Source organism: Hyaena hyaena, unplaced genomic scaffold (genome assembly GCF_003009895.1).
Source record: "Hyaena hyaena isolate Hyena2069 unplaced genomic scaffold, ASM300989v1 scaffold_606, whole genome shotgun sequence".
Lineage (NCBI taxonomy): Eukaryota > Metazoa > Chordata > Mammalia > Carnivora > Hyaenidae > Hyaena > Hyaena hyaena.
In genome coordinates this window covers 803,375-815,595 of record NW_024081238.1, presented here as the reverse complement: position 1 = coordinate 815,595, position 12,221 = coordinate 803,375, and the positions used below count along the sequence as shown (strand labels likewise).

Here is a 12,221-nt window from a genome sequence, read left to right as displayed (position 1 = left end):
TAAGGATCTTATTCCTCTTATGTGTGTCTCCTGTGAAGGTCTGGTAAGCAACGTGAACCGCGGAGCCGAGAAAGAAACGCTTTAAGGCAGATATTTCGGGCGTTTAGTATCCCCGCAGACCCTGGGCCCCTTGCCTTCCTTTTTTCATCGGAGAGGAAACGTTATTGCGGTGATCGCTCAAGCTCGGATGGACTATTTACATGATAACTGCTTAGAAGCAGTATTGTGGAGAGGAATTAACATTTTCTTTTCTCTCTCCAAGAAGCAAGGAAGGGGTGGTGGTGTGGAGAACAACATTTATGTTAAGAACAGCTTAATTTAAAGAGAAGTTACAGATATGTATACTGACTATAGCTATTATATTTTATCCGGCCAAATTAAAAAAAAATGATGTATATAAGTACGTATTGCTGCATATACACCAGGTTAAGGGTCGTCACTAAAATCGTGACATGTTTGAAATACATGACGTGTAAAACATGTCAGCCTTTCTTGGCCCAGTCTGTCCAGACTGTGACTCCTCCGGCCCCGCAAAGACCTGAGGATGAGACACGGGGGCGGCAGCGCAGGGGGATTCCCTGCGCTCCGGGACCTCCAGCCGCTCGGATTCCGGGAGAGGAAGCCGAGTGTCCCCCCTCCCTCTAAGGGGATCCGTCAAGGCACCGGGTCCGGAAAGCTCCGGGTCAAAGACTGGGAGGAAGGGAATCTGGCGCAAATTGCACTCCGGAGCTGGGGGAGGTGAACCGTGAGATCGGAGCAGGGAGGGGGGCCATTCGCTTTGCACCCGCCTTGGGGAAGCCGAAGGCAGCTTCCCAGGTTTCCGATTTTCTCATTTGCGTGGGTAAAACTCCTGCCCCCACTCGGGTCTTACGCAATTAAGTAGACAGGGGGAGTGTGGAGGGGGGTCAAAAAAAAAGGCGGAAAGAAACAGTCACGCCGCCGTCACGTGGGCTTAGTTTTCACGCATAAAAGGAAGGTTCTCTCCGTTAGCTTCCAGTTGTCAAACGACTTGCAGCGAGCTTCAGGATACGCTCGCAAACTTCGCACAGCGCCACCTCCAGCTCCGCCGCCGGGAGCCCAAGTACGGCAACGCCTCCGCCAGCCCGCGCTCCGCCCGCCGCCGAGATGCTTGCCCGCGCCCTGCTGCTCTGCGCCGCCCTGACGCTCTGCGGTGCAGGTGAGTACCTGGCGCCCCGCACCGGGGACTCCTCGGTTCCGTAACCCCGGACGAGGTTCGGCTCCGGCCGCCCGGGTCCTCCCGGTACTGTGAACAGTGCCGGAATGGAGACGGTGTTTGACTTGGTGAAGAGGTTGGACCATTGGAGTCCGAAAGAACTGGGTATATATCCCACCTTTTCCATCAGCTCTGATCATCATGAGGCAGTTACTTAACCGGTGTGGGTGTCACTTTTCTCATCTTACTAAAGAGGAATAGTGATTCTAATTTGCAGATTGTTATTATGGTACGATAGGGACGATCAATATATGTGAAATGCTTGTGTGCGGTGCCTACTATTAGGGAATAGGAGTCAGTATTTTAAAAACAAGATGTTTTTACATTGAAATTTACCCTAAATTTTGATTGATTCACTAGATATGTCCACTTTAGTTTTGAAAGTGCTATGTTTTTGAGCTCCTTAAATGTGTTCAACATCTAAAATGTTACTAAGAAAAAGCTTAGCAACATGACTAATGTGGTTGAATATTGTTGAATATTATTACCCTTATATAGAAAAGGGAGTTGGTATTTTCATTATGATCATTGTATGTGACAGGTTAAAAACATTGTTTTCCCATGACTACCTGTATGTTTCTTGAATTTATTAATGTAAAGTTGACCCACAGTATGTAAAACAACTAAATGTTTAAGTCAAGGTTAAGAAACTGAAGAATGACTTATATACTGTCCTTACTTCTATTATAGCAAATCCTTGCTGTTCCAACCCATGCCAAAACCAAGGTGTCTGTCTGAGCATAGGATTTGACCAGTATAAGTGTGACTGTACCCGAACGGGATTCTATGGCGAAAATTGTTCAACACGTAAGTTTGCCCTTGGGTGCCCTCATTGGGGCTGGGAATATATCCAGTTATCACTTTACAGACTAGCGCCTTATAATGGGTCCTGTTCTCTCCTTTTTTGCAGCTGAACTTCTGACGAGAATAAAATTATTCTTGAAACCCACTCCAAATACAGTGCACTACATACTTACCCACTTCAAGGGAGTCTGGAACATTGTCAATAACATTCCCTTCCTGCAAAATACAATTATGAAATATGTGTTGACATGTAAGTACAAGTCCCTTTCTAAGGTTTTTAGCTTCGTCAAAGAAAAATGCACTTTATAAAACTTTAAGTTATTAAACCTAATCCTGAAATATATTTTCAATCTTGTTATAAAATGACTTTAGTTTTCCTTCTATCTTAATGGCCAAAAATATTGACATTTTCAGTCTCATCTGGCTTATAAAGTTCTGTCTCACTTCAAATTCTACGTACAATCCTGTACACCTCTTCTAAATTCACTAGTCTTGCCAATTTGTGAAGCAAGTGTGGTCCAGTTGTTTACTAAATGTCCATGGGCCACAGCGTGGCATCCATTAAAATAAATGGTTAATTTGGATTTGGGGTCAGCAAGAAAATAACTTTATTTCTAAAGTGGGTGTCCTGCCCAGACATTCCTTCATAGGCCTCTCTTAAGCAGTAAGTAGCTGATTATTTCAAAACTCAAGATGGCTAGCTCATGTTTTGTGTAAAGTATATATACTTTATTAAAGATGCATTTTTTTATTTTTTTAATGTTTATTTTTGAGAGAGAGAGAGAGAGCATGAGCTGGGAAGGGATAGAGAGAGAGAGGGAGACACAGAATCCAAAGCAGGCTCCAGGCTGCAAGATGTCAGCATAGAGCCAGACATGGGGCTCAAACTCACAAACTGGGAGGTCATGACCTGAGCCAAAGTCGGAAGCTTAACTGCCTGAGCCACCCACGCACCCCAGAGATGCATTGTAATGAATCATTCTTTCGGATTTCTTTAGTACAGCAGCAGTTAGACTTTAAAGTGTGTCTATTATACAATAGGTTATCTTTGTTGGAACTAAATTCAGTCTTTGGTGCCGTTTTGCCCATGTTACAGTAAAAATGAACATTGGTTTGTCTTGTGTATGGGAAAAATTAAAACAATTTTTTTTTTCTTGAAAATTTCAGCCAGGTCACATTTGATTGAGAGCCCGCCAACTTACAATGTGCACTATGGCTATAAAAGCTGGGAAGCCTTTTCCAATCTCTCCTATTATACCAGAGCTCTTCCCCCTGTGGCCGATGACTGCCCAACACCCATGGGTGTGAAAGGTGAGTATGGCGAGGTACAGAGGTATTCATTGCAATAGGGACTAAATTGCTACCTACAAAAATTCGACTCTGAATTGTCATTAATTTGTTAATAAAAGCACTTTTTTTTGCTTTCTTATGGATATCTTTGGAGTTTTTTTTTATTTTGTTTTGTTTTGTTTTTGAGAGTATGACTCTCTGTAAACTTTTCCATGAAGGTGGGCATTTTGGTATAACATCTTCATGTTTTCAAATTCTTTCATTAATGCTGAATTAAAACTAGTTAAAATACTAGTTTAAATAGATAACATCATTCAATAAGAAGGTGTTCCTCTCTGTCTTAGAACTTCCATTTACATTATAATTCTCCCAGTTGTATGTCTCCTTCAGGTTCCCATTTACTATCTGCTTCCTTGATCATGTAGATTATTCTTATCTTCTCTTTCTCTCGGATTTTCAGGCAAGAAAGAGCTTCCTGATTCAAAAGAGATTGTGGAAAAATTTCTTCTAAGAAGAAAGTTCATTCCTGACCCCCAGGGCACAAATATGATGTTTGCATTCTTTGCCCAACACTTCACCCATCAATTTTTCAAGACAGATCATAAGCGAGGACCAGCTTTCACCAAAGGACTGGGCCATGGGGTAAGACAGAATTAAATTGGAATTATAGAAAAAAATCATACCGAGTGCTAATATTAAAGGCCTCTTTTTAAAAAATGCCCTGTCTATAAAAACCTTAGTGGGATTTCCATTTTAATTCACTGGCTTACGAAAAAGACACACATGCACACGCACGTATATGCATACAGATGTTATTATTTGTAATTTGGCTCTTATATTTTTAGTTTAAAATATTAGCACTGTAAAAAGTTGTCTCTTCAAACTTTTATTAGTACCCTGACTATGCTGCTTTACATATTATGAGATTTTTGCAGTATTATTTTCCCTTCAAATTCAATGACACAGTTTCAGTTTATCAGTAAGAATTTTATATCAGTAATACATTTTCTGATGCTTATTAAAAGAAATACCATATAGTTATAGTGGTGTATTATATATTTATAAACTCCACTTGAGATACTAAATACCTTTAAGCACAAGAGACCTCTAGGTTTGTAGCGTCAGTGGATAAACAAGTTAGTATTTTGTGGCTGTGAGACAAATAGGTGTTTTATCAAACTATTTAATGATATATTATAGACACTTTGTAGAACTTCAAAAGCAACAAATTAAAAATTTTCCATAACCTTCCAGGTGGACTTAAATCATATTTATGGTGAAACTTTGGATAGACAGCATAAACTGCGCCTTTTCAAGGACGGAAAAATGAAATACCAGGTTTGTTCCATTTGAGTATTAAGAATTATTGATGAGTCACCACTTACCTGTATTTAAAAATCTCTACTGATGAAAGTTTAACATTTTTATTACTGTGTTTTTAGATAATCGATGGAGAGGTATATCCTCCCACAGTCAAAGATACTCAGGTCGAGATGATCTACCCACCTCATGTTCCTGAACACCTGCGGTTTGCTGTGGGCCAGGAGGTCTTCGGTCTGGTGCCTGGTCTGATGATGTACGCCACAATCTGGCTACGGGAACACAACAGAGTGTGTGATGTGCTTAAACAGGAGCATCCAGAATGGGATGATGAGCGGTTGTTCCAGACGAGCCGGCTAATACTGATAGGTAAACAAGAAGAGAAATGAATTTAAATAAAACCCTCTTCCCCAGAGAAAACTAGTTACTTCTGGTATGTAGTTCTGGAAGAATGTAGGGAATATAAAATCACATGCTCCATATGACTTCAATCCTTGAGCATGATTGGTAATAGAAATACTTTTTGTTTTGATGGTATAAAGGAAAAAAGTGAAGGAATTAGCGGATTAACAAAATTGCATTTCCACTGTTTGAAAGTTGGTAATCAGAGAATTAACGCTCTAAATTTTTTATTTTGTGTAAATAGGAGAAACCATTAAGATTGTGATTGAAGACTATGTACAGCACTTGAGTGGCTATCACTTCAAACTGAAGTTTGACCCAGAGCTGCTTTTCAACCAGCAATTTCAGTACCAAAACCGTATTGCTGCTGAGTTTAACACACTCTACCACTGGCATCCTCTTCTGCCTGACACCTTGCAAATAGATGACCAGGAGTACAATTTCCAGCAGTTTATCTACAACAACTCTATATTACTGGAACATGGGCTGACCCAGTTCGTGGAATCATTCAGCAGGCAAATTGCTGGCAGGGTAAGCCTTGTTATTGAAAAACGAAATGAAGGATTAGTCAGTAACTAGAATTTATGCCCTTGAAATGACTTTTATGAAACTCACTGAAAGAGTAATTATTTTGTTAGTCAATTCTTTCCTTGAAAAGTCTACCATTTTTTTTTTTTTGAAAAGTCTGAACTTGTAGTCTACCGCTATCAAATAGAAATTGGGAGTCATACCTGAAAAATATTTTCAAAAACTTTCTATAATTGTAATTATACAATCTATAGATCATAGGAAGAAATATTTCTTACCAGTTTCTTAATGTTTATTTATTTTTGAGAAAGAGAAACACAGAGTATAAGAATCCAAAGCACGCTCCAACGTCTGACCTGTCAGCACAGAGCCTGATGTGGAGCTTGAACTCATGAACTGTGAGATCATGACCTGAGCCAGAGCCAGACGCTCAACCCACTGAGCCACCAGGCACTCCTAGAAATAAATATTTCTAACTTGGATAGTTTAGGTCTCAGCTGGGAACATCAGTCTTATCACTTTGTACCCAAGGAATGGATGTTTAAAACAAATCACCATAAGTATGCCTTAAAATTTTGTTCTACAATTTAATTCATTTTCCATAGGTTGCTGGTGGTAGGAATGTTCCAGCTGCAGTGCAACAAGTAGCAAAGGCCTCAATTGACCAGAGCAGACAGATGAAATACCAGTCTCTTAATGAGTACCGCAAACGCTTTCGGCTGAAGCCCTATACATCATTTGAAGAACTTACAGGTAAGAAACTTCTTAAAAGAATCAAAAGTCAAATGGAAACAACAGAGAAGTTGAAAGCAGATTCAGCATAGGATTAAAACATTTTGGGGGGATAAAGTTTTACATTGGTTGTATATCTGTCTTTGTCACCTTCACAGGGGAGAAGGAAATGGCTGCGGGGTTAGAAGCACTTTATGGTGATATTGATGCCATGGAGCTGTATCCTGCCCTTCTGGTAGAAAAGCCTCGCCCAGATGCCATCTTTGGTGAGACCATGGTAGAAATGGGAGCACCATTCTCCTTGAAAGGACTTATGGGTAATCCTATATGTTCGCCTGACTACTGGAAGCCTAGCACTTTTGGTGGAGAAGTAGGCTTTAAAATCATCAACACTGCCTCAATTCAGTCTCTCATCTGCAATAACGTGAAGGGCTGTCCTTTTACTGCATTCAGTGTTCAAGATCCACAGCTCACCAAAACAGTCACCATTAATGCAAGCTCTTCGCACTCTGGACTGGATGAGATCAATCCCACAGTACTGCTAAAAGAACGTTCAACTGAACTATAGAAGGCTACTAATCCTATTTATTTATTTATGTGGACTATTTCTTTTAAATTAATTATTTAATATTTATGTTAAACTCCTTATGTTACTTAACATCTTCTGTTAAGGAGAAAGGGGTCGTACTTGTGAAGATTTTCATGTCACTGCTTTAAAGATGTCATTCCTTCAGGTCAAAGAGGAAAACAATTTTCATTCTTTTTTATAAACCGGTGGGCAATGAGTTTGACATCCTTTTACTTGAATTTCAGTTTATATTATTTATAATAAGAACAAAAACAAAGCTGTTTGGACTTTTAAATGCTGGTCCAAGATGGCAAAATGTGCTGCAAGTTTTTTTTTTTTTCCCAGTGTATCCTCCATGATGCATGAGAAACAACTACCTGTACCTGTTTCTTTTCCTCCTTCTGTTGCTATTATACTGGGAGAGACTCTCTTCTGGTCAGTTTACTCCTTCTATTTCATTTTCTCGGTTTTAAGATCTGAGTTCATCTTTCTGTGGACTCTATTTTCTTTTTTATCTTTTTTCCTCTGTCTCCATGTTCGTATCTGAACTTTTGCAAGTTTTCAGGAAAACCTCAACTCAGGACTACTAGTAACTTAGCTCCTCTTAAGAAAAATGAAAGAGAGAAAAAAACCAGCCCTTAAAAAAGGCCTCTACAAAAGGGCATACACTTAAGTGAAAAGCAGAGAATTTTATTTATAATTAATTTTAACTACGTGTAATGGAAGAAGCCTCTTTGTAGACTTAGATACAGGCTTTGAACACATTACAGAGAATTGCGGGGGGTTCTTGATAGAAGAAAATGTATTTCTGTTCTAATGAATGTCCTTTCTTCTTGAAAAACAAAACCAAACAATTCCTGAATAGTTCTCAGGAAGAACATGTTTCTTCTTTTCCACATCTCATTGTCAGCTGACATTTGCTGGTACTGTATACTACTTAATTTATTGAGGATTATTATTTATGTTTTGTTAGGATGTTATAGTAAACTAGGATTAGGCTGCAATCATTGATTTTTTTGCATTATGTGAGAATCAGTATATCTTCTTTGAGATTAACTCTCTGAATTATAATGTAAACTACAAGAAAAATTACCAGATAAAATTTCCGAATAAATTTTCAGCAACTCAACTCTGGTATATTGAAATATGGAAGGTTTACCCATACACCAGCCCACAGACAACACTGTGTCTCATTAGCCTGGATGTGCCACAATACTGACCTTTTATACATTTTTGAAGGACCTGTGGATCCTTCATTAATTCATTCAGCTATAACTTATTGAGGAGACATGTGCAAAGCACTGTGAGTTTTAATATTTTTAAATCAAGCACTGATTACAGATACCATCAATCTTTGTAAATAATTGAAAAAGCATGTCTTTTAGGTAGAGAAAATGAAATTTTATTAAAGGAATAACTCAGGGGATTTTTTAAGATTCTATGTTTAAAAAATTATAGTTAATTAAGAAATAGTCAATATTAGAGGGGCTTGTATGAAAAACTGGTAACTTCACTGATTAAAAAAAACTTTTATTAACATCAACCTGCTGACCAAACCTAAGGATTTGGAATATAATATACAAAGGTTTTGGTGCCTAAGACAAATGTGTATTTAAATTAACTTAATGTCAAATGTAACTGTTGAAACAAATGACTGTTTATTTTTATACTATTTAAGAATGGAAAAATCTCTTCTACAATAAATTTTGACTGTTTCCATACATCTTTGTCATAAGACCTATGGTTTCTCTAAAGCGCCGTGCTTAAACCATTGTCTTGCATTCTCCTATCTATTCCAAACTAGACTCGTTAATGAAATGGTTCTGCCCTCAGAGAGAGACTTCCCAGGGTCACTATTTATTATTCTTATTCACTGCAACACTGAGTTGGAAAATGTGTGCTGTGTGCTATTATAGGAAATAGCAACACACTTGTTTTCATTGCCTAATCTAGAAGAAGGGAAAAAACCAAGTACACAGAAAGCAAAAAGAAGATAAAATTGCTACGGAGGTACAAAATTAAAAGGAAGTTCAAAGAGGGGATGTTGTAGTCAGCTGGGCAAATCATTAATACCTGGCTGATGGACTTCTGTTGTACTCCTAATCTTGATGTTTTGGTAATATCGATATCCACATGGACCACCTGCTTAACATCCTGCCTGACTTTTCTCTTCTTTGGCCTTCCTCATTCCTGTGATACCTTCTTCCACCATTTCCTATAATTACACATGCCTTGATCTTATCATCAATTGTTATACCATTTCCAAAATCTTGGTTTCAAGCATCTTCCTTGACTTACCTTCTAGCTCACCTATTTTAGTACTCATACTTTAACATATAACTGTCTAGCTTCATTGAGCCTACTGATCCATTATCCCATTTATCTAATTTCCTTCCATAGGCATCTAGTTAAGATTCCATTGCCCATCATTATATTTGCTCCTTCATTCTCTGTCTACTCTCCCTCCATTGTACTTTGCTGGCCCAACTTCGTTTCAGCCATCCTCCCAATCTGCTAATCTGACTTCTTAGTAGCATTCAGCACAATGCCTATAGTTTCCTTAGTGAAAGATTTTTGTCCCTTGGTTTCACAGTCTGGTACTGGTGTTTCTCTGCCTTCACGGCGTGCTATTACTCAGATTTTTTATTTATTTATTTATTTATTTTTAAAATGTTTTATTTATTTCTAGGAGAGAGAGAGAGAGAGAGAGACAGCATGAGCAGGGGAGGGGCAGAGAGAGAGGGAGTCACAGACTCTGAAACAGGCTCCAGGCTCTGAGCTGGCAGTCAGCACAGAGCCCGATGTGGGGCTCGAACCCACTAACCGGGATATCATGACCTTAGCGAAAGTCGGACGCTTAACCGACTAAGCCACCCAGGCGCCCCAATTACTCAGATTTTTTTAAAAAAAAATTCTCTTCACCCTCCGTTGTATTAATTGAAATGCCTTGATCCCCTGATCCCCCTCTTCATCTGCCCTTTTCCAGGTTAATCCCATACACAATCATAAATTGAGACATTAATTATCACTCCCAAATTTTATGTCTGCAGAATCAATCTCCAGTTGTCAATGACAACGTATCCACTCAAATACATAAGTTCAATAGCTTATTTTACAACCTCTGCCCTCTTTGCACCACATACCCAAAATAATAATCATCCAAAGTTAAGTATACCACAATCTCCTTCTCAAGCAAAAACCCCTCTTTCTTTCATGCCCATAGCCAATTCAGCAATCTTGTTGACTCTAACCCACAAACAGATCCTACACCTGTCGCTCTTTTTCTAATTCCAATACTGCCAAACTAGTTGATGCAATTATCTCTCAATTGGTTTTCCTTCTTTTATTCTTTGCCTCATTCCAAACCATTCTCCTTATAGCAATGAGACTGGCAATTTTCAAACATACATCAGATCATGTTCCTCTCCTGTTTGAAATCTTCCAGTGGCTTCCTATTACACAATGGACAAATCCAAACTCTTAATTCTACGCTAGAAAGTCTCAGTATTCAGTCCCCTGCTTAACTACCCAATCTCATCTACCATAATTTCCTACCCTTGTTCACTGTGCTCCCACCACAACTTTTTTCTGATTAGCTCACCTCCATCAGGGGTTCTCAAGCTGTTGCCCCTGTTTAGAATGTTTCTTTTTCAGATTTCCACGTGGCTGGATCTTTCTTAACACTCAAATCTTGGCTCAAATTTGCCCTCTTAGAAAGCCCTTCTCCAACCACCTAAACTAAAGCAACTACTAAAGCTCGTTCATATTCTTTCTGGCATTTCTTTCTATTACTTTGATTTGTATGTTTACTTATTATCTGTGTCCCCTCACTAGAATTTCATGTCCAAGAAAATAATGACCTGGTTTGCAACATTCACTATTCTTAGAACAGCGTCTGATACTTAAAAGACATCACAAAATATTCAATAAGTGAATAAGGATAGGCTTCATGAAAGAAGTAGAATATGTGTTGATCCTTGAAGAAAGAGTAAGATCTTAGAAGGCAAGATATCCACTCTGGAAAAATAATTTGGCAGTTTCTTCTAAAACTAAAAATTCTCTTACCATGTATATTAGTTTTCTATTGATGCTATGACAAATTACCACAAACTTTCTGGATTAAAACAACACAAATTTATTATCTACAGTTCTGGCGGTCAGAAGTAAGAAATAGATTGTATGAGTTAAAATCAAGGTGTCAGCAGGGCTGTGTTTCTTCTGGAAACTCTAGGACAGAATCTGTCTCTCACCTTTGCTAGCTTCTAGAAATCACACACATTACTTGGCTCATGGTCCCTTTCTCTACCTTCAAAGCCAGTAGGGTAGCATCTTTTTTTTTTTTTTTTTTTTTTATTTATTTCTAGGAGAGAGAGAGAGAGACAGCGTGAGCAGAGGAGGGTCAGAGAGAGAGGGAGACACAGATTGTGAAACAGGCTCCAGGCTCTGAGCTGGCAGTCAGCACAGAGCCCGATGCAGGGCTCGAACCCACGAACCGTGAGATCATGACCTAAGTGAAAGTCGGATGCTTAACCAACTAAGCCACACAGGCGCCCCTATGGTAGCATCTTTTAATCTCTCTGACTCTGATACTCTTGCCTCCCTCCCATAAGAACCCTTTTTATCACTTTGGGTCCATGAAGATAACCCAGGAAAATCTCCCTTCCTCAAGATCCACATTTTTTTTTCACATATACAAAGTCCCTTGTGTCATGTAAAGCGACATATTCACAGGTTCTAGGAACTGGCACATGGAAATCTTTGAAGGATCATTATTATACCTTATTATACAATCCAGCAGTTGTGCTCTTGGGCATTTATCCCAGAAAAATAACCTATATTCATGCAAAAATCTCTACATGGAGGTTCACAGCAACTTTATTCATAAAAGCTCCAAGCAAAATAATTCAAATATCTTTTAAAAGGTAAATGGTTAAACAAACTGGAGCAAACTGTGGTATATCCATATCACGGAGTACTATGCAGCAAAACAAATACAAATATTGATACATCAAACAACTTGGATGGAACTCAAAGGAGTTTTGTGAATGGGGGAAAAAAGCCAGTCTTACAAGTTACCTGTTCTATGATTCTCTCTATATAACATTCTGGAAATAACAAAACTATAAGAAAAAAGAACAGATCTGTGGTTACCAGATTAGAAATTGCAGGATAGTTAATAGTTATAAAAGGGTAGCATGAGGGAGACTTGTGCTGATTGAATATTTTTGCAACTTGATTGAGGTGGCAGTTACACAAAACTACTTATGTGCCATAATTGCATAGAACTATGCAAACACACTCACACATGTATAAATGGTGAAAGCTGAATAAGGTCTGTAGATT

The 12,221-nt window shown here is 38.7% G+C and overlaps 1 protein-coding gene across 1 annotated transcript; it reads left to right on the top strand.

Moving 5' to 3' along the window:
* The first annotated feature begins 1,001 nt into the window (after positions 1–1,001).
* PTGS2 (prostaglandin-endoperoxide synthase 2) lies at positions 1,002–8,599 on the top strand. The gene is made up of 10 exons (XM_039257199.1): positions 1,002–1,177; positions 1,925–2,041; positions 2,145–2,288; positions 3,206–3,349; positions 3,789–3,970; positions 4,583–4,666; positions 4,771–5,017; positions 5,295–5,581; positions 6,184–6,331; positions 6,469–8,599. The coding sequence occupies exons 1-10, from the start codon at positions 1,126–1,128 to the stop codon at positions 6,876–6,878; spliced, it is 1,815 nt and encodes a 604-aa protein (XP_039113130.1). The 5' UTR covers positions 1,002–1,125; the 3' UTR covers positions 6,879–8,599.
* Positions 8,600–12,221: the final 3,622 nt, after the last annotated feature.

Coding starts and splice junctions, on each gene's coding strand:
- PTGS2 (XM_039257199.1), top strand. CDS start 1,126: ATGCTTGCCCGCGCCCTGCTGCTCTGCGCCGCCCTGACGCTCTGCGGT. Junction 5,018..5,294: donor GAGCCGGCTAATACTGATAG/GTAAACAAGAAG, acceptor TTGTGTAAATAG/GAGAAACCATTAAGATTGTG. Junction 5,582..6,183: donor GCAGGCAAATTGCTGGCAGG/GTAAGCCTTGTT, acceptor CATTTTCCATAG/GTTGCTGGTGGTAGGAATGT.